The sequence below is a fragment of the Anopheles marshallii genome, chromosome 3 (assembly GCF_943734725.1).
Source record: "Anopheles marshallii chromosome 3, idAnoMarsDA_429_01, whole genome shotgun sequence".
In the NCBI taxonomy this organism is placed as follows: Eukaryota; Metazoa; Arthropoda; class Insecta; order Diptera; family Culicidae; genus Anopheles; species Anopheles marshallii.
In genome coordinates, this window is record NC_071327.1 from 41,702,898 (window position 1) to 41,729,844 (window position 26,947).

Consider the following 26,947-nt stretch of genomic DNA (forward strand, 5'->3'; position numbering starts at 1 on the left):
ATGAATTGGATTTACATCTTAGCCTGCATCTATGTATCGTCACAATTCCTGGTGCTCGAGGTAAGTTTGCTAATTGTGAGATAATATTATTTTCCTCCCAGCCTACTGCACTAACCATTTCATTTGAAGTTTTCATTATCAATCTTCAAGTCGCCAAAATAGTCTGCCGTGCGCATCTGAGGATCGTAGTCGGGCCCTGGATAGGGAACTAAAATGGAAGAAAAATGGAAAATAACGAGGATTGAATGATTGGGCGATTACTCCCAGAAAGGTAGAGAAAATAAAAGCAACATGGTCGAATATGGCAGAAGAACTACATAAAAGCAGAAGAATATCCCTCTCTCTCTCACTCTCTCTCTCCCGCCGTTGTCGGGAAGAAGGGAACAGAAGTGAGAAACAAGAGAATTGTAATGCTGCGGAGGAAATGCACGATTCACGCTATGTGCATCCATCAACAGTGTTGAACGGACGACGGGGCACACTTAAATTCGCCCCAAAATGATCTACCTTTAATTTTCACGTACTAAGGAAAGCACTCTTTGCCATTTCTCTTTTGATACCCGCTCCTGCCTACCCTTTTTCGGTGGAGGTTTTTGCTCATTATTCGTTTTTCCCGAAAACGCTACCAAGTACCATGCGAAAGGTGCAGTTTTTTTAGCTTCTTCGTCTGCTGTTGTTAGTTCACCCCTTTTGCATCATCATTCACAAATGTATTTATACGCGTTTTTTATGTTTCCTTTCCATCGCGTTTTTTGTGCCTTTTCCCTTGCAACGTCCTCACCTCTTGCAGGAAAAGGTGTACTTTTAGTATGTCAGCATTCACCCCGCTAGAGAGTTGAAACGATGCCACCTGGCTGTTGGGTCGAAATGGTATGGGTAACACAACTGTCGTCCGCCAAAGATGTGTGCGTCCGATTGGGAAAAACAAGCCGAGCCGGCATACGGTTGTGTGTGTGCGTACGATAGCAAATGCCATACACACTCACACAAAGAGACGCATGATGCTTGCCAGCGGGATTTCTCCTCGTCTAATGTTTTTTTTGTGATGTGCAAAAGGTACATCAGTCGCCTGCTGGCGTTTTTATTTCGATCGCTTAAAAACTGATTTTTTACAATGAAAAACAATTGACATATTATTCTCAACCAATGTAAGCGTGCATTTTTCACCATGTAGAATAGCATCAACCTAGATGTTAGTATATACATAATACATTGTCATGTAAAGTATAAAATTAAACTTTTTTATCATCTTATTTTTTATTCTTCTTTATCGGTAACAACGACCTCAAGAGGTCTAGGCCTGCCATTTCTGGCTTTCTGTGACTTTACCTACCCGTAGCTGGATAGTCAGTCCTGCGTATGGGGCTTATTTTGTATTATTTCTTGTTAAAAATGACCCATAAAAATCCATGTGATGGTTTTTATATGGTTATATATATAAGGTTATACATATGTTTTTTTTTTAAATATAAATATATTTATATTCGCATCTGTACGGGTTGTACGTAATTTCATACTTCAGACGAAGCACAGTTCAAACATGTTCTTCCTAGTCCTTTTGTTGATTTACGAGGGTGAAAACATCTGCTAATCGAACAGTATATCGTGGGCATCACTTTACATGCAACAGGCATTCATGCAAGCAAAGCATACAGGCGGCAACAGCAAGATACTTCGCATGTAGATATGAATGTTGGCAACACTAGTTGAATATGTTCAACAGGCATGTTGAACATTGATTTCACTGACCAGCTAGAAGTTACACTTCAAAACTGTAAATTACTAAATTTTGTTGCTATCCAACCAAGAGCATGGGGCATCGTTATTTGAATTTTGCAATTAATTACATCCTTGGTAAGAAGAGTTATAACCGATCTTCAACACGACACATCGTTCGAATCGTCCGTCCGTCCGGGGTAAGGAAAAGATAGAAATAGCAGGTCAAAACCTTCTGAGGTTTGTATCAGAAGAAAGATTTTGAAGTTATTTGATACGTTTGCTTCTGTGCATCGTAGATTTATTTCTCTGTAAGGAAAAAAGCTCGCCATGTGTATAAATGACCTGCGTTAGTGTATCTTCCATTATCCTTCGTTGCTAGCGGAATTCGCCAGGAAAATCCTGCCATCTACCTGCACTAGGGAATGGTTAGCCTGCCCCTACCAGGGTAGATGGAACGATTGTTTCATTTTCTTTTTCTTAAGCTATTCTTCAATGTTTCGAATTTCTCGAAAATCTGGAAAAGGGATGCTGATATTTTCTCAAATTCAGATTGAAATACACCGAGAGATTTGTGTTAGAAACGAAAACCCAAATCTTTAAACTCAACAGATGCTCGGTATGGCCATGGTTTGACCGTCCTTAATGCGTTGAATATAATGCTACAGATATCGCTGGACCACTGTTCAGAATTGATACTGAAAGACCAGATACTGAGAATGCCAAATGCAGTATACTGAGTTTGAGATTGATGCCAGATGCGATTGGATTGACGACTTTCTGAGTGTTGGACCGTACACCGAATCTGGATAAACTCGTCATAATAGCGACTAGGTTATTAAAGTTCTTCACAGCTAAGAAGGCTTCGTCATATGTCCATGTATGCAGGCTGTTACGTAGGATAAACGGATAAACGTAGGATAACATTGTACAGTTTTTTTTCATAAACACCAAAAACCTGAAAAAAATCCACTTGCAATCAGTCGCATTTATCGTGTTCTATGAAATGCAATGCCCACTGGAGAGGAAATAAAGAACACATCCTTTGGCATGGTGTACCATCTCCAGAAAGGGTCGAATTCGAATCGCAGGAAATAGAAGATTCTACGAAGAAAAAACACCAAAAGATACAGTGTGAACAACTTAAAAATAGTCTCCCATTGTGATACTAATGGAAAGCAATTTTACATAAAGTAGCTATGATTTACCTGCCCGAAACCACCACTTAGATAAAAAAAAACTTTGGATCTCTGTCGATGGGAGAGGAATGTCACTGAAAATGGTCTGCTCGACCGGTGAAGCATTTCGAAACTACGAAGTGTTTTCGAAAAGCAGCAAGCAAAAACATTCTTAGTGCTGTTTTTCGTGTTGTTGTTGTTTTTGTTGATGGGTAAATGCGTGGAATGTGCTCTGTGGTACAAGGAAGTGAATGAATGTGGTATAGTGAAAATAATTCAGGAAAAGCTGTCAGATGTTCGGAACGAACAAGACATTCTTTTTGAGCCCCAATCGGGAAGGTATTTACTTAGAACAATCGTCGGGGCCGTAGTGTCAAACAATCGAACCTATGGCAACGTGATTGCGAATCTGCCTGGATAAAAGTGTAGCTTTTTTGCTGTTTTTGTGCCTTTCTTTTGTTTGTGTTATACACCATCAGCTCTTCGCTACACGCTTTAAAAATCCTCTCATGCTTCCTTTGTTGCATCCCATGTACATCCCGTTGAACTTTTAATGGATGGGAAAATCTTGAGTAGCAACAGCGGCAAACAGGATTGGATATTTTATTTTTCTTGTTTCGTTATTTTCGTCTCCTTTCTGTTGGATGGTCTCCTTTTTTTTGGAGATTCCCATTCTTTCATTATTCGGTGTGCGAGCTTTTTTATATTTTGGTACTGATGTATTGCTCTTGCTGCACCTGGAGCATCTCACCGGATCGATGCAGCGAGTGCTGCCAGGCAGCGAAGCAAAGGAATGCTATGCTGTGAATGTTTGTGTGTGTATGTGTGTTTTTTTACAGTGTGTCATGTGCAAAAATAATACAGCGAACATAGAAAGTATGTAAGCAAACAAGAATGGAAACGTACACAATCATATGCTGACATCAAGTTCGAAAAAAAAACACCCAAAACGATCGGAGTATCTTAACTTTCTGATTCTCCGCTACCCTCATGGTGGAGCTTCATGCGCGCAATCGAAGATGACCATGATGTATTTGGCTGTCAAAAGAAAGATGTAGGCTTATACAGGCATGGCCTGCTTTGATAGTTAATATGTGTGCGTGTTTGGTTGGGGTCGGATCGTAGGGAAGTAATCAGTCGTTGATCGGAGTCTCACTGTGCAAAAGAGATGCGAATGAAGGAGACGTTAACTAACCGGCCATAAAGGAAAGAGAGGTTCCGTGCAGGAAGGAAAAGAAAGAAAAAAACAACAGCGAACGAAAATTAAAAGGGAACCATAAGAACTGATCTTTAGCGACCGCATGGTGCACAACACTACCACGGAGGTTTGACTGGAAGAATAAGCTGGGCGTGCAAGCCAGAAACACCACGGTATGAAGATGCACACGTGATCGCACGCGATCTTGGCCAGATGAACGGAACGGGCGAAGAATCGCCAGAGTAAGCAAATGCGAAAGATGGGCGCGGAAAACGCGACGTATTGGTTTTTGAGTGTGGAAAAAGCAAGCGCGCGTGTTTTCGTCCATACACAGGTAGACCATGGTCGATGGGAGTAGACGAAGACGACGGCAACGACGACGATGAAGCAGAGAGCCATGCGCCGCCAGGTGAAGGAGTGAGCCGAACGATCGTGTTGGTACGCGCGTTAGTGTGAGTGGAGCGCGTGAGTGAAGGAAGTGTGTGATGTGGATGAAAGGAGTGGGGTGCAGAGAGAATGTGCGAGGAGGTGGTCAGGCCGTGTAGCTGTAGATGTGCAAAGAGTGATGCAGGGAAGAAGGTGGGAGGCGCATGAAACGGATGAATTGTTTCCCACGGTTCGAACGAGCGGATGAGCGAGCGAATGAACGAATAAACCGGCAAAAGCCATCGAGAATAGCAGCAGCAGCAACAGCAGCGGCAGCAAGGGCAATAATAAAAATAGCATCAGCTCCAGGTCGCCTGCAACGAAGGAATGGAAAAAACGCAGCAAGGCAAAAGAAGACGAGCGAATGAGCGATCGGGTAAAACGCAAACGAGTGTTGAATTTTTGTAGAATCTCGCTGAAGGTTAACAGGGGACGATGGAACCACTGGTGGGGTGGTACTGGGGGAGGAATCCCGGTTGTTGGCGATGGGTGGCAGGTGGCGTGCGAATGAGCCAAGAGAGCGAAAGAAGAAGCTTATGACGACATTAAAACAAATGCTATGTAATATCAAAGCTAAAAGGCTTTTTATATATACATATATACATATATATATATATACGTACACACAGGCACGCACACCCGCACTGAGTGGGTAATGAGTTAAAAAAGTAAGTGTTGGTGATGATGGAATTTCTAATATTCTATTGCCATCTATTCATTTTGCCCGGTACACCACGCTTCACCAACCCCTTCACTTCGCCGTTGTCAGCGTCGACCAGGGTATAGTGCATATGAACGAAGCAATAGACAAAAACTGAAGATGGAGGGAGAAGGGTCGACAGATAGCAGTGAACGGGTTAAATGTAGGATTGTGCGCGCGTGTTGTGGGTGGAGGGGTGAAGGATGTTGTGCACTTCAATGCGCTAGCCCGGCGAATTAGGTTTGGTGGTACGGAACTGCGGTACGAAAGGATTCTGTGTATGGAAATTGAATGTGAGAGCTTTCAATTCCCAACCAACACACAAATATTCGCTAGGCAACCCCCAAGTAAGACCGGTTCTTCTTCGGCCGTACCGGATTGGATTCCGTTGTCGCTCGACCGCCTGAAATGAATCATCGTTTAAATGTATCCGTTTAACTTCGTTCCGCAGCAAGTATAGTACGGTGATGATTCTGAGTGAAGAGCGGCCACTACTTATGTTATGCCAAGCTATCTGCTAAACGAGCAAGCCTGCCTTATAATTTTCGGATGTATTTTTTAAAATGTATTCACTTGGGCGTCCTTGGATCGATCCGATTCGTTCGTATAAAACACCTTACGGTACGAGATTAGACAAGATTAGTTTAGTTATCTTATTAGTCATTAGTTCATGGATAGAAAGTTGCAAAAGTATTAGTTGCTTTTGATGAGGGTGTATTGACCTAAATGCTAAATTGAGCGGCAATAGAATTTGTTGATCAACACAATACATTCTTTTGTCGGAAAGAATTACGGATGCTGGAACGAGTACTACTGGAATCTGTCTAATTAAAGAGAAAATAGTTGAAGACTGGGACCGTCAACAATCTAGCATTGAATAGTCATTGAATAGTGAATCATACTCATCCTTCCATAACAAACCCAACTATACTCCGATCTACTTATTTATTGAAAAGAAGACTAATTTCAAATACCGAGTTGAGTTGATATCACTCCAGCTAATCACAGATGTTACTGGAAGTCAATCCTAATCTTCATTAGTTTGCTCTTAGTTTAAATCTGCTTAATATTATAAGAAGATATAGGACGAAATCATACTTTAAGCCAGTTTTTTTTTTATGCATTTTGACTTTTCCAGGCTTATTGATCGCCATACAAATAATAAGCCAAGTTAAGCCTAGGAAACAAGGATTAGATTGGTTTCCCAAGCTAACCCAAGCTCGACAAATGTCATAACAAAGAATTTTGCTAGCTGGTCTGAGCCAGGTTAGGCCATGTTTCCCGTGTACGAAAAATGTAAACAATTGAAAAAGGATTGTTTTGAATAATCAGACTTATATATTGTTTCTAATGAATTGAATTTAAAGTTAAATTTATGAATATTAATTGATTTTTCTCAAATTGTAATTCCGCGAAAATGATCCCTTGTGACATTATGTCAAAATGCTACGTCCTTTACGTATCTGTACAGAATGATACAGCTCTGTACCTGGATTATTGGACAGACACAGGCCAAAAGCTTAAGCTTTCTAACTTATAGTATGATCTGCCCCATACTTGGAAACTATCAGAGAAAATCAGGAAAGGAAAATCAGCCACTGTTCAGATTTTCACCTTGCGGCAGTCCATGAAAAAGATGAAGGATTAGCTCCACTGCTTCAATCACTTTGTTGATTTCAAAGCCGCATATAAGCTCTTTTGGTATGTCGGCCAAACTTGCTACATTGAACATAAACTTCAAATGTTAATGATTATGATGATGGGTGGAAAACTCTCAGGAACTTTAGTTACCACCAAGGATCTGCGCCAAGGAGATGGACTAGCTTGTCTACTCTTCATCCTAGCGCTGGAGAGGGTATTCTGTGATTAGGAGCTGGAAACTGCTGGGACCATTTTCTATAAATCAATTCACATCCTCCCTTACGCTAACGCCATAGTCTCCTACGTAGCGAATGCTTGTCAGATATTTACGGTGGAGGAATACCTTAGGTTAGAGATGCATCGAGGCAAATGCATCACTTGCGGCCTGGCCAACAAATCAATTTTGCAGGTGTGACAGTGATAGTTGATCGCAAGTTTAAAGTCGTCCAAAATTTCACCTATCCTGGATCAAAGTTCAGCACTGTCTTAGCATTAATAGACGGAAGTTCGTTTAGATCGTCCATAATGACAGACGTGGTGTGGTAGGCCTAAATTTAATTTTCTAGTGATGGTGTTGGGAGGTGATGGGAGGACTCCTTTTAGCAGTCACGTAGCCTCGTTTTGGCCTCTCCTGTAGCTTCTGCTGCATCCGTACCGTTCTCCCGAAGTATGAACTGACTACCACCTACCTGTTAAGTTTATTTAAGTTTATGTCAACCTAGTACAAGTATGCGCGGCTTCATGCTCTCATGCATTACGACCACTCGCACAAAACTTGTATTGGACATGAACTGCATTATTTGTGTAAATTATTAAACGAAAAACAAATACAAAGTGCAATCTTAATAAATAACAAGCCATAACTTAACCAATTCACCAAATGGACCTTTTTCGTTGCTTTTAGTTGTTCGAATTAGCAAGATAATAAAATCCAGGCTCAAATATTAAAATCCCGACATCCAGAGACCGATGGAAATCCAGCAACTGCGAAGAATGTAAAAGAAGGTACGCAACCAAACGGTAGCGTGTAGAAATCGTAGAGAATAGGTAGTTATTCAAGTACAGATTAATAGAACGAAATTGATCAAGCATTGATGGTCACTTGAAAGGGAGTGAGAGAAAAAAAAAAATCACAGTCACATTTAACCAGGCAGCAGCTTATAAGAGCCGAGCCTTTTTCTTCATTGAGTGGTTGTTAATGGTAGAGCGATGGATGTATACAACACTTTAGTTGATTATTGTGGCTCCTTTCGTCTTTGTGTATGGCCGAGGGAAGATTCAGGCGCGAAAAGATGTGTCTTGCGGGTGACGGTGCAAGAACTGCCTTGGTCAGCAGTCTGCGCAGGATGTGTGTTGGGTCGGTAGTGTTTCGGTGTGTTCTCGCCTGTATTCACGTGAGACAGAGGCGATGGTAATGCAAGAACATAGAGCTGTGTTAAGTGTGCCCAATCCTGTCGGTAGTGCGGTGGCATGTGTGGTCAGTAGTGGAATGGCCCAAGCTAAGCTGATCGTTGATTGCGATCGACAAAATTGATTGTATTAAGGAAGATGGTATCTATTGTTCCAGTCGCGTTGGCCCTGGCAAGAAGGAAAGATAAAACGGGGGTGAAAAGATATTGTGTGCATGTTTGCGTGCAAACAAACGCCACGTGCAAGAGTGAAACCGAATGAGCTGGGGAAGTGATTTTGTATGCTGTATACACGCAATTTAGCTCTTAGCGGCGGGCAGTTCGATTAACAAAAATGAAGGAATCAACGTGGGGAAAGTTTGGGGGGCAACTTGTGAAAATCTGCCTGTTGCCGCAACCATCCAACAAACTAACAAAACAACAACAAAAACCGTGAAACAAGCGTACACAATCGCATTTAAAATAAAATGAAAACACCAATGAATGACTAACCCTCTCTACTCCGTTCCAGCCCTTAAGTAGACGCGCAGTGATCCTCACACAGCTCTTTTTAGTGGGTCTTAAGGGTGGGTAAGCGGGTGGTCGGGCGTACGTGTGTTGTGTGTGTGTAGGATGACAGGGGTAGTTTCGGGGCTTCGCGCCATCGTTCCTTTCCCCCGGTGGTTGATATTCGTAGGTCGGAAGGGAGGGTGTGTGTAGGGTTGGAGGAATAGAAGTGAGAACACCGCAGTGATGGTTTTGGACTATTGATGGAATTGCCATTAATGCGCCTATTGAAATGAAGAGGTTTGTTAACCGACTTGTGTTGAACCGGTAAATTTGATCGGTAAACTCATCAGACAACGATCGGACGCGGAGAGAAAAAAAAAACGATTGACGCGCAGTGATCAAAAGAGTGGGTGGGTGGGTAGGTGAGTGAGGGGAATGTGAGAGAATAGGTAAAAAGAAATGAGGCAAAGGCGAAGAACATGTGATCATTTATGCTGGGTGGGCGAACGATGTGGATCAAGAAAAATCAACTGTTAGTGTTAATTTTTTTCATTCTTGTTTTCTTCCCCTATTCCCTTGTGGTGGTGGGTACCCCGCGTGTGGTAGATATATTATTGCTTGCTTGTTTCTTTTTTTGGTGTGTTTACACTTCTAGTGAGAGATGATTAAGGCATGGAAAAAGAAGGAAAAAAATCGGCCTCCAATCCCAATCTCCCAACCCCAACCAACCCCCTATGCTTCTTGATCTGTTGTGCTGAGATGCTGTGAGAAGCGCCGGAGATGAGTCTTTGGCTACTGAAGAAGCAAACCTTTCTTACCGTTCGGTCGATCATTCGTTTGTCAGATTTTATTCCTTACCCAGTCCGGTATTTCGTTGAGCGGCTGTTTTTCGCTGCCCTCACTGGCAGGGATTGTTTCTTGTGCGCGCGCCACCCGCCATGAGGTGGAGGCCTATCAACGAAATCTTGCTTTAGTAAAAACATACATTCCCACCTATGCAACAATCGTGCTATCTTTTGATACCATCCCCCGGTTCCATCTCTATCTCGCTCCCGTATCGTGTTTGCCTAACCAAATTATTCTCCCTTCTCGTCGTTGTGTCCGTCCGGTAGGGAGCGACGGTGGCTGTACAGAAGAAAGAACGTCTTCTTTATGTGAATTCCAGAGATTGAAAATCAGGATCACCGAGTTCTTGATGATGAGATATTGTTTTCTTTACCTTTTCATTGCATGATCGCAGTATTTGTTGGTTAATGCTTACATCCGGAGGGTATCGATGCGCATACACAATGACTACATTAGCTAAATTAGAAGGTGTAGGGCAAAAGAGGCGTTTCGATGGTGTGATTCACCGCTAAACACCTACTGGAATGGATGGATGGCAGGTAACGATAGGTAACAACGTATGCGCTACGTAGTGCTTTGTGAAATTATGCTGGAAATTTAGGTACCGAAACATTGCAACAGTACCAATAAAATGCCACCGCAAGATGCAGTTTTTTTTATTCACACCACGCTTTAAATTTTCGGATTAATTAGGACCTTTGAAATTGTGGATGAAAAAAATATCGTTGCGAAGGTTCAAAGAAAGTAACATTTCCCTTCCTAGGATTTCATACAAAACCCAACACTGAACGTTCTGCTTAGTGTGCGTATTGAATATCCTTGTTGGTGAATCTCAACACAAAAAATGGGGCTTTACTTTCGAGCACTTTATTCAACGAACGCCGGCGCGCACCAACTGTTGGTTGCCGTTTCATCTTACTGGCATTTTCTTCGCTTAGTGCCGCATGTTGTTTTTTTTGTTGGTTCACTTCCGGTTGCTTGTTTTGCACCGGATGGCGGATGAAGCTGTGAAGCTGCTGTTGCGATGGTGATTTAGTTTTCTACCAGATGCACACACGTTTTTATTAGGACTCACGATCCTGCAGGTAACCATTGTTGGGTTGCAAAGGAAAACAACATCCAGGAACACACGTACGGGAACCGTTCGCACGACGACGGAGCACAGGAAATCCGTCGCTTCCGGTCCACCGTTTTCGTGTCCTTTTGTAAACGAAGCACAAGGAGAGAAGACGAGAAACAACCGTTCGTCAAGAGAATGATGTGGGAACGGTGGTGGTATGGGGTTGTGCCGAAGATGAGTTTAGGTTTTATTCGTCTGTTTGCTGAAATCAGGCAATAAATTTTTGGCTTTGATCGTTGATTGCTCGTAATTTATGTTTGTCTTTGAATGTTATAAGATTTGGGATTTATCTAAAATTAGATTTAAAAATAATGCTACTTTATCGCGCTCGGAATATATAAGCAAACGCATATAATTTTCAAAACTAAATTTATAAGCAAAATAATAACCCAACATTAAATCGTTCATTATTCATCATTATTTACTGTTTTCAAAATTGCTCTCAATGTTGTGGTGTAAATTAAAGTAATAGTGTACTTTAGATTTTTATATTTACATCTATTTTTATTAAAATTCACATTTTAACAAGAAATAACTCGTACATTTAACTGCTAGGCACTCGCAATTGCATTTGATACAGTTTGAATCGATTGCTTTGTGTATCTGAAAGTTGGTGTTTCGTAAGACTACAAGATCTTGCCTAAAGTCGAGAAGAATTCAAGTTTTTTTCCCAGCCTTTTCGGGGTTTACCGCTAGGAGGCTCCCACGAAGCCTGCACACCAATCTAAATCGATAATTTGCGAGTGGTCCTCGGTGCCAGGGTTGATAAAACAGATGTTTTATGTAAAAATGACTATACTCGGCCCTTTACCACCCCTGGCGTAGAACTTGATCCATAGCATATGAAGGACCAGGTGGAAAGCATACTGATTTTTTTGGCGAAGGTAATAAAAGCCAAAGACTCCTCCATAAACTAATATCGAAATGTCGTTTGACTAAAACATATCTTTTTTGGGGCCAAAATGGTGATGAGTTATTAGAATACAAGTATCGAAATACGTTGATGATACCACAAACTAATGGACATTTAGAATGGAATGGAGATCTGTTGTCGTTTTTTAAGCAATATTTTTATGGTGGAAATTAGTTCACATTTATTTGCTCGATTGAAGATCTTTACCGAAGGAAGCACCAACGTAGTGTCTGGTAGAAAGACACAAACCCAACCACTGGAAACATTAAAAAGACGTAAAATTTTCTCTTTCATTTCGCTGCCTTCGTTCGCACACGCGACCGAGATTTGTTGGTTGTTACGACCTCTTCTTGTTAGAGACTAAAGTTAATCTTTTATTTAATTTCCTTTTTTACGAAACCTTTTTCCCTTGGTACAGTTTTGCTTTTAATTTGGTAGTTTTATTACTTGTGTTTATACTCGTGGGTACGATGAACCAGCACTGAAGATTATTTCGATTCTTATCATTAAAACTTCACTTTAAAGTGTTTATGCCTTCTATCATGGCCGTAATTCATCGGCTCGTCTTGTGCTTTCTATTTGTACGGCAGCATAGCATTTCATTTGCACAGGGATCCATCTTAAGTTACCTGTGGTACCGTTGTTTTCGTAACTTTCTTAATCATGTGAACTGTGTTGGTATGGTTTGAAATAAATGGGTGGTGTTTGGTGGACTATGCTGGATTATGCCGAAAATTTAAATGTGTGTGTCATAAAATAAGTGGTGTACACGTTTTTAATTAACCCGACTGTTATGTACTGTAAAACGTCTACTACTTGGATCGGAGACCTACTAGAGCCACATTGTTGTAATTGGTTTAAGTCCATGCTTCTACGTTCAAGCGTTCATACACTCGTTTTCAAAAGTATAGGTGCACTAGAATTATTTCAAAGACCAATAAATTACTAACATTCATTAGAAATATTAAGATTAATCGATTTATTGTTATATTTGTTTTAAGAGGAAACATTCTCTTTCTTTAATTAAACTCCAAAAAGTTTCATAAAATTACGAAAGGAAATTTTGCTTGGGATTGGTTTAGGAGCTCAAGGACCCTAAAATGTTGAATGAATCTAAAATTAATCTGTCGAGCGGCCAATCGTCTAACTCACGGGTCTCCAAACTACGGCCCGCGGGCCGCATGCAGCCCTCGAGAGTCTCCAATGCGGCCCGCGACGCTATTGCTAAAATTACCACTTTAATAAAAACATTTAATTTAGGAAAGTTGTAATGTTTTAGCTGTTAAAATATCAATTACTGTAATAGTTGGTAACACAATACTATAAAATGTGAAAAAAATAATCTCGAGCGCAACTTCTATGTAAATTACCCGCAAGGTACAGGGTTTTACAACATATAGAATATGACGAGCCCAACTTAATGAATCGCGTAAGCTTATAAGATAAATGAGGAGATTGATAGTGAAACACAACACATTTTACTGAATCGCAATCGCTGTAAATGGAGTCACGGGCACAATTTCTTCTTCTTTTTCTTTTTCGGTACAACAAGCTCAAGAGGTCTAGGCCTGCCATTTCTGGCTTTCTGTGGCTTTTTCCCCGTAGCTGGACAGTCAGTTCTACGTACGGGAAAATTTACAATTTTAGTGCTTCGAGGGCACAATTTAGTCAAATGTCAAATCCGGCCGGACTGTTTACGTACTTGGCGGATTCAAGTTGAGATATAATATACACAATCAATGTACGAAAATTAAAAACGAAGGTAGTAAATAATATCGATTTAACATTATGATAAATAGTTGTGATTATTTTCCAACCTAATTTTGTAGTTCAACGCTGACCGCTAGTACGTAAACAGTCCGGCCCAAATTATGCATACGATTTCAATTCCAGTTTTAGCGATTCAGTAAACTATGTTACTTGTTTTAGAATATAAATATTCGTATCAATCTTATTTGTTTGTGCGAGTTGGATTCGCCATGTCCTATCTAATGTAAAACTCTGTAATGTGTAAGTGGCCCCCACGCTATCATTGTTTCAACCAATGCGCCCCGTGGGCTGAAAAGTTTGGAGAACCCTGGGTTAACTCAAGAACGACATTAGAAATAAAGAAGACTCGCCAAATTATTGAAATCCATTTTGAATATTTTCATTAATCTTTAACCAATGATAGTAGTTTTTTTACTACATTAAACGCTTTTACGCGAGTTCAATCTGTTCCAGTGTTTCAGTTTATATACAAAAACCCGTAAAAGTTTTGGGTGGTTATGAGCCGTTCTATGTCAAAATAATGCTCATGAAAAGTTTTTTTTAATTATCAGAAGAACGGCCAGGTCGTATATCTAAAAAAAAGTAAATTTATGATTGTTGTCAATTTCCAAAAAACACACGTTACAAGTTCATCAATACAACGTTCTTTGGTTTGTCTTTAATTTTGAAAAGAGTTGTATTTACAAAATCTGAACTACGTATTTCTTAATCCTACCAACAAGTTCTTCGTCGAACTTGCACTTTTAAAAGGATTGATTTTCTAGCGGTAAAAGTTTTTCATTTTTCAATGTGCTAAGTAAAACTTCGGAAAAATACTTCCCTTATTTACGAATGTTTTTCCATCGTCGGTTGGCTTGCTCTACCTGGATACTATATAAGGGCATACTCGGTGTTGAAAAGCGGAGTCAAAATACCTTTTATAAATCCAACCGCGATACTTCATGAACCTCGCCCTGAACCAAGTATACCAAGTTCGAGTATACCTTCATGATGATGTTAGAAACCCCGGATTCTGTATATAGTAGGTCTCTTTCACCGCATTTCATCCTTACGGTACATACTCAAAATCAGTAGAGACGACTGGGTCGCGTGGCTTCAAGGTGTGGCGCTCCGTTGCGCATCATTATATTTCCCGCTGGAAAACGGAGCGTGTGTATATGCCATTGCAACATGTGCACATGCATCGGTAGAAGACTAATGTGCGGTAGTTTGTCTGTTGCTGGTGCTGCATCTCGGGGCAGAGCTGCTGAGTTGAAGCTCAACCGGGCTTCACAATTACTAACATAAATTACGACCTTTTATTTTTACATACGCTCCTCTCCCTTTACTACCGACAATTGAAGAGTGCGCATACATGATTCACTCTCCCGGTTGCTTGGAACTGATGCTCGTGCATGAGTACGCGTCTGCTGAAATTTTGGCGTTTAATTATATCCCTCTCTTCCCCTTTCTTTCTTTACCATAATGCAGGTTGCCGGTTCGGGATTGTTTGAGCTGGAGCTACGCTACTTTCAAAACGAGAAAAGCATCGACCACAATGAAAGGTGCTGTTCCGGGAAGGCGGATGCACTTGGTCGTTGCATCGGAACCTGCAAAACGCGGTTCCGAGCCTGTCTGAAGCACTACCAGGCCACGATCGATACAACCTCACCCTGCACATTCGGTGACGTCATAACGCCCGTGCTGGAAGGGACGACACTGAACTTTACAGCGATCACTGGCACAACGGAAGGTTTCGCCAATCCGTTACGATTTCCGTTCGATTTTGGTTGGCCGGTAAGTAGATGCACATTGTGCACTTTTATTTATTCATGTGTGAATAAAGTAGTCTTAAGTTATATAAAAACTAAATGAAAAAAAAACACAAGTTCTTTAAAATGTATCGATATAGAGTAATTCTATGTTGCTGTACGAAAGCCCTTAATTTGTATTCTTCATTTTTTATTGTTTAGGATACAATTTCGGTACAAATGTTAACATGATACAAGCAGGTAAAAACGTTGGAACAAGAATCACGATAAAAAATGTAAAACTATACCTGTATACCGGTTTTTTTTTCGTTGCTGGTCAACACACGCAAGGATGAAACGCAGCCAGCTGCTTCCTCTTCAATACAAAGAACCGTACCGGATGTGTGCTACGGCTGTTTCCTAGCTACTTTTTTTATCGACTCGAAGCACCTTCAATCTGTTTCACCATATGTATTTATTATCGGTTTGCATACATAGCTGTTTATTTGTAATGAGAGTCAAGGAGGGGAATGTTAAAAATAATACTGCTGTCGTGATCGCATGATCGTGTTGGTGTTGGTGGTAATTTATCGGATGATAACCTAGATGTGCAGTTATCATATTTTCGTATCGTGTTACTCTTTTACACCACTTAGGATAGAAAAGGTCAACACTAAAAAAACAGAATATTTTTAGTAGAATAATATTGGCTAAAAATGATAAAAATGTGAATGATCCTTCGATTAATAGGGCTTTAACGCATTATTAATCTGTAGTCAAAGTACAGCAAAATGGCTCCCACCATAATGTCGAAAAAAGAAAAAGTGTGTGTATGTTAGTTTGTTGAATTGGCTGTTGCAGATTCACGTAGCTGAGAATAAGGTTGTTGCAGTGTTATAGTTGCAGTTGCACTTCACATAACTCGTAAATATGAGGTGTAGTGTTTGTATTGTAAATCGGATTTGGGCGTTTCACCAACTGAGCCGCACCCAGGGTAGTATCAGAAAGGTGTGTACGGGAAAGCATTTATTTTTTTGGGATCCAATGACATTCTCGTCGTCCCTCATACTACCACTACGCATCCTCAGGCTACCGATTCCAAATCGCTGTGGCCTTCACTACTATTGTCTAAGCCTGGGAAAATTGACTTGAAAGAAAATGGAGTACACAATGTTAGTTTGCTTCGTTTGCATTGCAGCAGTAAAGCACAAAACGACGGCCTCCGACACTGGCATGGTGCAATACGCTGAAGCTTTTTAAATACCTCGACCCGCGCACGATGGGGTGAGCAGGTGGCACGGCTTTAGTTAAGCTGCTGGAACTAGAGTGACGGGAGATGGGAGAAGCTCAACGTGGATAGCACTTTTATCCGAGATTTCAACTAAAGCAAAAAACATTTATATCAATTTAACGAATGAGCGATGGAGGTGCATATTAAACTGTATTAAACACAACGTAGTGACGAATTCGGACGGGACGCACGTTGTGCGCGAGGTGTGCAAACAGCAGATAACTTAGACGTTATACCGGCCCTCACAACCGTTTGTGGGTGGGAATGTGAGGGTGCATTATGGTATGGAACGAGGCAGCGGAAGCTCGATGGTAAAATGTGCCATGTGGTAACGAAAACACACAAAAATGCTAAAAAATAAGGGACAAAACCGAACGAGAGGTATAAACATGCAACAAATCCAAAAAAGCGCAACCTTTTTGACAAGGAGAGCGAGAGCCGACCGAGACCCGACCCGGGGCGCATACGTGTTGGTCTGGTCTGGTTTCGGTTGCTCTCGCAGGGGTACTAAGCAGGACGCAAGGGCACGTCTGCTTTTCTCCACTTTGTTGGGAACATCTGCTATTCAGGTTTTGGTAGCGTCGTTCGTAGCGTATCCGTGCGGTGTGCCTGCGGCTGCTGCTAAATGTTTGGCGCTCACAGTGTAGGGTGACGTGAATTGCTCCTGATACACCGAAGGCACACTAAGGCGGTGGTGTTTCGTACGGCACATTTTGCGCCTGCTGCCGTCAGTTTTGATCGTCGAAGCAGCAGCGTGTGCATATAATGTACACTGATGGATATATGTGTAGGTGCAGTAGGAGCTTATGATATATAGTGTATAACTTATGATAAGAAATATGTACTTTTAATAGTTTTTAACTATATTTTCGGGCATAATTTCTCCATATTTGCCAGCTAAAAATAAATAATGCGTTATTTTTTTTTAATAGAATGGAACCGATATTTAAGATGTTATTAAACGGATGCAATTTTGACTCAACCGTAACTGTCGAAAGCTTCAATTGTGTGCGATAATGAGATGTAAGCAAAAAACTTTTAACAGACAACTACAATTTTCCTTAACCAACCTGGGCATTAAATTGTTAATTTTTGGCTGCTCATCTTTTAGACATTTTATATCTTTGTTGGATGGATACGGGTGTCGCATGGATGGAATACGGATGTAGGATGAAATCGTAATATACGGGTGTTCCATATGGGGTGGCCGGTGGTGTATTGGTACTGGCGCCGTTCATCACACGACGGGATCGGGCAAAAATCTTATCCGGACCAATCTCTCGTATCTCGTAGCGTAGGATTGACTATCCGCCTACGTGGTAAAATTAAGCCTAGTAAGCCAGAAATGGCAGGCATAACCTTACAAGGTCTTTACGCCAAGAAGAAAGAGAGAGAGAGATATATAGTATGTTCCGTATATCTGCACGTTGATATAATTATTTCTAAAGCTGGGGGGCTAAAGCACTCTTGCGATTTGGAATGAAATGTTTTTCAAACATTTTCACAAGACCAGCTGGTTACCCAGAGATATTAAGCAAATTTAGATTATAAATTCGAACATGTATATTAAATTGTTCAACTAACATAAAATGTCAACACCATTGTACACATAGAATCAACGAAAACGCTAGATAACGCTCTTTGACATATCGTGTAGTGTTCCATAAATATTCGCACGAGTACAGCAGCGGCACTCGTTGATCAACACGAACTTGTTTGAACTTCGAGGTGGTATGTACGAAAGTTTGCACCAATACTGGTAAAGTTAGAAGCTGCTGTATATGGTTTCCTTGGCAACGATTATATGATCGTCTGCTGTGGCGTGCGCGACATACGATAGGGTGATTTCATGAAAGTCAAAATGCACAATGCTGGCACTGTTGTTACAGTTAGTGATGATAGGCAGCGAAGCACCACATCTTCTCATAAAACATTCGTTAGTACGGCGTTACCAAATTGTGCTTTCGGTTGAAGCGAAAAGAAGAAGCGCACTGTTGAAAGTACGTTGGCACGATGCGTGAAGCAGCTGCTTTTTTACGGTGCCGTCTTTGGTGCCTTACTATCATCACCCTTACCTTTAGGTATTCACGTACGGAGGTGACTTGAACTCTTTACAACTTCTATTAGTAACTAAAAATTGCAACACATTCTTCAAGACGATTTTTCACCAAATTTTTTATTCTTTACCACCGGGCCAATCCTTTAGTTGTGAGTATGATTTGGAAATCATTTCGAGAATATATATCGCTATTGACCCAGCAATGGTTAGATCAGGATAATTCGTAACGAACTTTCCAATGAACCTGAAGCGTGATGTTTGCGCTTAGTTGACATTCTCTTTTTAGACCGCTTGCGGTGAACCGAGGAATTCGATCGGAATGCATGTGTCCTTCGTCTGGGGTACTAGATGCAGCAAGGGATTTGAGTTTGAACTCAGAGGATAAATGGAGTTGGATTTTGTTGTTGTTGTTGAAAAGCAGTCGGTCTATCTCTGAAACTGAGACATTCGATCTTTTCAAATGCACTTAGCAAATTCTTTACGAAAAAATGGCAAAGAAAAACAAATATCAATAAAATGACTTCAAGGGGAGCCTTTTCTTCAACGCGATAGAATTCAATAATGCCTCCCGTCGATGAATGGTTTGCAAAGAAAAAGTGTAATCATTTTCACCACCTTAACTGGTGTTGAGGAGCAAGCTTTGGGTGATTATTTTGCTCGGTTGTATAAAGGTAACGACGCCAATGCGCTATGGGAAAAGAAGACAGGAGCACCACCGCTCGCACCAGGCCTATTGGTGTAATGCAGTCATTGTTGTAAAATCAGATGCGAAGAAACAGGAGTGCGAGTGCGCGCGCGACTATATCAATATAGTGCGTAGTGCCTTGGTTGGCCAGAGCCAGAGCGAATCGATCAGGGTGCAAGGTGCAAACCGGAGCATAAGAATGGGTTAAAAGTACACAAAACGTCTAAGATGCAGCCACACCATAGCATAGCAAAAAGGGACGGTGAGACCAAACTCTATTAAAAAACGCAACCAAAACAAGACACCAACAAGTAGGCGACTGCAACGTCGGCGCTGTATGGCGACACACATTCGATGGAGTGACAACGATGACGACAGGCCGCTTTCGATCCATCTGTCGCCACCGTCGGCACATATTGCCATCGGATTCCTGGGTTCGAAGGGATAAATGGTTAGCGACACGGGTTGATGCGATGGTGGTACCTTCGGGGGATTCCAGGGGGCTAAAATGGTAATTGAAAACAGCAACACCAGTAACAACAATAAATCTCCTCAATCTTCCCCTCACTACGACATGCTGCCCCGCCGCAGGTGAGCAGCACCAGCACCAATTGTTGTTTGCCTGAACGAGTTGGGAGGTTGAGATAGAATCAAAGAATTGCAGAAATCAGCCAGCCATCGAGGCAAGCCAGCCATCTGAGGAAAAGAAGAACTAAAACAGTGCTGAATCGTTCATCAAAGTAACCATCCATCCAACAGAGCAGCAGGCTGACTGGTGTGTGCGGCACACGCAAGCAGCAGACAGAGACGAAGGCAGGCAAGCCAACCAACCAGCATAATCTAATTGAGCACAAACCGACCGCTGCCAGCCGGCGACGGTGGCGGCGGTGATGGCGTTCCGTAGTCGTCGGGGCCGTCTTGGATGGAGCCAGATGGAAAAGTATATTTTTATACCCGTACATATATGTTTGTGTTGTGTATGTGCGCGCGTGTTTGTGGTACATAATATACACACAGAGGAGCGCATCGGGGGTTTAGGTTTTTTTATTATTATTTTTCGTTTCTTTCTCTTCTCGACCACCATCCCAAAAACTACCAATTCCCTTGGTGCTCCAATTCCAATTCTATCTCACTCTCTCGCTTCACTTCCCGTCAGCTCAACATAGTATCATCGCCCATCTTCCGTCACCACGGAAATATTACTGTTGCGAATGTTCTGTCCGCTACTATCATCTACTTGCATATCGTCTCACCTGTTGGCTGTTAGTTAGTTTGGTTATGCCTAGTGGGTCTTTTGGGCGAGAGGTTGAAATTTTTTATTTGTAGCTTACCAAGCCCCAAGCCAGCTGTCACGCGCCACATGAGCGCAAGCAGGCAAGCATTTAGCGGAACTCTAATGTATTTACACCGGATAGTAGAAGGTGCTGGGGACACGTTTTAAGGGATATGGAAAAGATTGAACATAATGGGTACGGTACGTAAAAGGACACCTGGGATTTCTTGGACCACATGGACCGTGACCGCATATAATTGAGAAGAACAGGATTGGTAACTGATTACGTGTGCATACAATGGAGCAATTTAAATGAAAATGTTAAATGTTGTATGGCATTTCAAATGATTTAACATAATTGAAAATTTGCTCCAACTGATGACGTCCCATTGCATCAATAACATTAATTTATTTCAAACATTACTCTTTTCTTTTATTACTTGAGATGAATAATAAAACATTATTTTTATTAAAAAAAAGTTGAACTTTAACTACTTTTCCATTAACTGTAGATCAATAACGCCAGTCGAAGTAACTTTTTTAAATATTGTTATTTAATGAATCAATTATATATAACTGCATAAGGAGGCTGGCCCGGTGGCATGATGGTAGCGTCGCCGGTCTTCACACGAACGGACCGGACCAAAATCCCATCCGGGCCAATCTCCCGTAGCAAGGACTGACTATCCGGCTACGTGATAAAATAAGTCGATACGGCCAGGCCGTTCTAACGAAAAAAAACTGCATTAGGTTGATTAAACATATGCTACTGCGGTAGATTTATATTGCCTGTTTGTATTTCTAGCATTTCCCTGATTTAACGTTATCCAACCGATCACGTTTGCAGACAGGGAAATAATTGGTTTTCAACAGTGTGTGAAACATTCTTTGTCTTTAGAGTAACGACCTACTAAGGGCCATGTCTGTCATTTCTGGTTAGACTAGACGTAGACGGATAATCCGTCCTTGGTACGGGAGAACGATCCGAATGGGATTCTGGACTAAGGGTAAATAAGAGTAAAATAAGAGATAAGAGTAAAAGTTAATGGTCGATATGACTAAATCAGTGTTTAGTCTAAAAGTCTAAAATTTTCCCTTCTGGTCGCGATAGGTACCATTGTTCAATCATTTAAATTTTAACAAAACAAATTCTTATAACGTGCTATATATATATATATATAATTTAAAAGTTTTATTGTAAATATATTTTCCCGCAAGTTAAAACACATACAGATAGACCAACGCTTCTAAGCATCTGGAATTTGTGTGCTATGCAAGAATGTGCCAGCAGCAATGTTTTCAATTTATTTTCCACTTTGTCGATTTGTCACAGCAAATGTGTAAAAATAAAAACTTGCCCGTTTCCTGCCAATATGCTACACAAATAACACATAGAATGGAATCATGAGCGCGCTTTGTTTTTTTTTAAATATTTTTTTTTCTTTCCGTAAAAATCCGTTCTGCATGTGTTGCATAGGGGAAATGATTTGCTTTTTTCGTAACCATTCGATGCGGAATGTGACTATGGTTATTGTTTTTCGAAGCCGTCTTTGCGGTATGTATTCGTTTATTCTCAAATTCCAATTTTGCAACACAATTATTTTGATGAAAAATAGTAGATGACAAATTTATATATGTTTGGAACTATTTTGTCTAGTCCCTGGCAAATAATTAGTTTGATCATCATACTAACATTATGACTAAGTAATGCTGCAATGTTGGTACGAGATTTGAAACAGGTTTTTGCAATTTGTTCACCTGTTGTGGTTTCGATTGGTGGGTCATAGAAATAGTAAAATCTAACCCACCAAACGGGTACAGGTTCACCAAGAATCTACCGGCCGCAAGTGAACTCTATTCATAACCCGTTTTGTCTCTCCTCCTCCCGTATGAAAGTGGTGAGTGCAGTTGCGAAATATGGCACATGGAATTTGTCAAACCTCCTCAATCCATTAGCATACGATGCAGTCTAGCAAGCGTTCGGTCCAGGCATGGAAAGGGCGCGAGACCTGCAGCCGTGTGTTGTGACATGTTGGCAAAAAGCTTTACCCAACAAAATTTCATACGACCTTCAGCAGAAATAGCCGAACAGAGCCGGATAGCTGGACAGTGCTACACGGTGGAAGCAGAGTAGTGTAAGCTTGTTTGCAATGCTCCATATAGAAGAGTATTGTTTAGTATGTATGTGTTTGTGTGTGTTGTCTGTGTTGCCAGTTTAAACGAACATACCCGTAATGTAGGCTTGGAGGAGGCACAGAATAGGGCTGCTTAAGACAACAAGCTTAAGACTCATATGTGAACGACTTATGTGATTATTGTTAAACACTTCGTTACATTTCCATAAGCAAGATTTGAGTGCTGTTTTTATTTAAAAAATCATGTAACTTTTGAATTGTTTTTTTAATGGTTTTTACAGGTTTTTTTGCAATTGTATGAAAAAGTTAACGCAACGCATAAACGGTGTTTTTTTTCTCTTTTTTCCAGGGATATTTTACACTGATTATAGAAGCATGGCACGATACAAACGAAACAACGACGCGATCACCAGGTAAATAATCAGAAAAACTTGTTAGATTTAGTTAATGTACATTAAATATCTCGATTAAGTGACTTCGCTTCCACTGATTGTTCCCGCTATCGTGATTGTTCCTTTAATGCGTCAAGAGCGGATGCTACTTTACAATTTTTAATTGGACATTTTTCATTGACTCAATTTACGGTTCGGTAGTGGCATTTTCCTTATTATACATGAAACGTGTACCATGGCCCAGGATAAAAGTTAAGGTCGTTATTCGTGTGTATTCGTCGGTACCAAACGGAACCAAAAATAGGAAAACAGGAGATAAACAAAGAAGACAAGAGTGGGGCATTTTCGTGTGTTTCTCTTCATATACTAATAATTATGCATTTCTTTTCTCGATGGCACACAGGTACCCTCATTTCCCGCCTCTCAATCCAGCGTATATTGGAAGTTTCGACCGACTGGATGGAAGACAGTTACAACTCATCGCACACGATGATACGGTATGCGTTCCGGGTGACGTGCGATCCGAACTACTACGGTGATGGCTGTGCCAATTTGTGCCGCAAGCGGGACGATCAATTTGGCCATTACACCTGCGCACCGATCGGTGAACGTGTTTGTTTGTCCGGGTGGCAGGGAGAATACTGTACCGTTGGTGAGTACTGTAGTGAAGGGACATACGCGGTTAGGGTATTGCTAGCGCTGTGTAACATGCCCTGGGTCTCAGTGCTTTAATAAAATATAAACCTTGCTCGTGCAGTACGTAGTTTGCATTAAATAGCCAGTAGCGATAACAATAATTTCATAGCTTTTTTTTAAATTTTATATTTCGTAATGTTTCTATCGGCAAATGCAAATTTATCGATCGAAGTTTAGGGACGGTGGAGTGATTAAATTTTACCTTAATTTTTTTAAATTTGAATTGATTTGAAAAATATGATACCGAGAAGTATAGGTTAATGGCGTCTAGTGTAGATAATTGAAAATGTTTACTAAAATAGACCGAACAGTTAAGTCGTTTTAAAAAGTGCTAAAATATTAAGCTCAGCAGCATTTAAAGTTACTTTTTTGCTTAATCTTTACAGCCCGCTGCACACCCGGATGCCTTCACGGACACTGTAACAAACCGAACGAATGCAAGTAAGTATTGCAGCTTACGCTATATCACAACGTGTGTTCTTAAAGCAGCATGATTTTTTCCACTTTGCTTTATACTTACCTTCATCCGAGGGCATCTGTCGTCTTCCCCCCGCATTGTGCGGTTACAAAATGCATAAGGCATATAGAGAAGCTCTGTATGTAATTAATGCGCCCTTTGCTCAACGTACCCCGCCGCTTAACCAACGTGATCTGCTGCATTAAATGGCCAAAACCGATGAGGTTTTAATATTGATCTTGCTTTCTCTCTTATTTTTCGTTTGTTTTGCCACGTTCTTTAGTTGCCAATCAGGATGGAAAGGTCCGCTGTGCGACGAATGTGAACCCTATCCCGGTTGCTTGCACGGCACATGCAAAAAACCCTGGGAGTGCGTCTGCAAGGAAGGCTGGGGAGGGCTGTTTTGCAATCAGGATCTAAACTACTGCACCAACCACAAACCTTGCCTGAATGGGGGCACCTGCTTCAATACGGGCCAGGGATTGTACACGTGCCAGTGCCGACCGGGTTACAGGGGTACTGAATGTGAACTGAGCATCACGAGCTGCACTGATCAGCCTTGCCTTAATGGTGCCACCTGCCAGAATGTGTCCGATGGAGAGACACCGATGGACGCCGATGGACGCAAGTATCAGTGTCACTGTGCGAAAGGCTGGATGGGAAGGCACTGTGAACGGGAAGCTATCACATGTGCAGAAAAGCCATGCCATCAAGGAACGTGCGTCGACGTGGTAGCGTCTTCTTCCTCCTCGTCATCCACAACATCCAACTTCCGGTGCGATTGTCCACCAGGGTATAGTGGGACGGCATGCGAGATCAAATCCGGTGAATGCTATTCCAACTACTGTGCCAATGGCGGTACTTGTCACGTGGCCGGACCATCTTCCACTGCGGTCTCTTCTTCTGCCGCATCATCATCATCATCATCATCATCATTGTCAGCATCATTTTTTGGAACCGGAAATAATAATAATGGATTGCTGATGTGTCTCTGTCCGGATGGATTTGTGGGTGATCGTTGCGAAGAAAATGTGGATGATTGCGTCGGTAATCCGTGCTTGAACGGAGGCACGTGCCTTGATGCAGAAAACCATTTTAAATGTCAGTGCATACCCGGATTCATTGGAACGCACTGTGAAAAAAAGGTAGATCTCTGTCTCACGAAACCCTGCGCAAATGGTGGCATTTGTACAAATCTGGAGAACGATTATCGGTGCCAGTGTCGGGCCGGTTTTACTGGCAAGGATTGCAGTGCCGATGTAGACGAATGCATTTCAGCCCCATGTCGGAACGGTGGCACGTGCATCAATAGGGTAAACAGTTACCAATGCGTTTGTGCCGGTGGTTACCGTGGCCATTCTTGTGAGGAAGAGTCGTCCACGGCAGTTCAGCGAGATGCTGCCGTTGATGGTGGCGACATTCATCACCATCATCATCATCCGCAGCAACAGCAGCGTTACAGCGGTGTAGACGGAGTGGAGAGTAACAGTCGTCATGCTGATGGGTTAAGCAGTGGGCAGATCGTCCTAATAGCAATGTTCTCGATATCGACTCCTCTGTTGGCATTTATCGCGACTACTATCGTTATCTGTCTGAAGCGAAAACGCCAACGGGAGCAGGAAAAGGACGATGCAGAAGCGAGGAAACAGAACGAACAAAACGCATCTCATAATCTATCCACCTCGTCACACCACCATCATCATCATCTACAGCAGCAGCAGCAGCAGCAACAGCAGCAGCAACATCAACTTCATCACCAACAGTCTTCCTCATCAACCACATCACAGAGTGGCTTGCTTCATTCCACTTCCCAGCAGCAGCAGCAACAGCAACAGTACCATAATGGCTTTCACAATCACCTCCAGTCCTCGGGTCAGAAACGGAACAGTAGCAATACTCTTTCGAACTTTGACAGTTCGCATCACATGATTAAGAACACCTGGGATAAAAGCATCAACAATATGCCGTCCCCACCTACGTCAGGTAGTGGCGGAGGCGTTGGTGGTGGCGGCGGCGGCAGTAGTAGTAGTGGGAACTGTAGTGCAAATGTTGGTGCTGCTAGTGGAAGCGTTGCATCCGCAGCACTATTGCTCGGTGGTGCGAATATGGATGATAATAGCTGTCTCATGGCCACGACAGCTGTGGGTGGAGGAGGAGCAGCCAGTGGTGGTGGTGGCGTTACTAGTGCTGGTGCTTTATTATACCTAAGCGCCACAGATGATGGACCCACGATGACGTCCTCTTCGACATTGCAACGTGCCAAATCGCAGAAACAACTCAATACAGATCCATCGTTACTGTTACAGCAGCAGCACCAGCACCAAAACCATCATACTCCAATGTTGTCGCAAACATCTGCAGCATCTCTTCAGCATACCTCAGCAAATGGCGCAACTGTAGGGGGCACTGTACTGTCGTCTCCAACCGTGGTGTCCTCCGTGGCACCATCTTGTAGCAGTGCTAGTGGAAAAGATTTATTCGATAAGCGCATATCGGTGTTGTCTGAGTCGGGACGATTATGCCATTCCCGTTGGAACGCAGCCACACCAGTAGGTGTAGTGGGCGGTAGTCATACAGTTGTTGGACCTTGCAGTCCTCCACACATTTAATCACTAGCGAGCACTTCTGTTACATAGCTTAGCCGTAGTCAACTGGTCGTACCTTACGTGCGACGTACGATGTTATTACGTACCAATAACTTAATTTCAACCAAAAGAAATCTACAGAGAGAATGATCGCAAAACACTCATATTTCTACGTTCTCTGCCAGGATATTTGCGTTCATGAAGCAGGGGCATACAATTAGCAGCGTAATTGGTCTAT

General features: G+C 41.8%; 1 protein-coding gene across 1 annotated transcript; it reads left to right on the forward strand.

Moving 5' to 3' along the window:
• LOC128715689 (neurogenic locus protein delta) lies at nt 1-26,733 on the forward strand. The gene is made up of 6 exons (XM_053810601.1): nt 1-60; nt 14,877-15,182; nt 22,929-22,992; nt 23,375-23,623; nt 24,054-24,108; nt 24,408-26,733. The coding sequence occupies exons 1-6, from the start codon at nt 1-3 to the stop codon at nt 26,731-26,733; spliced, it is 3,060 nt and encodes a 1,019-aa protein (XP_053666576.1).
• The last annotated feature ends 214 nt before the right edge of the window (nt 26,734-26,947 follow it).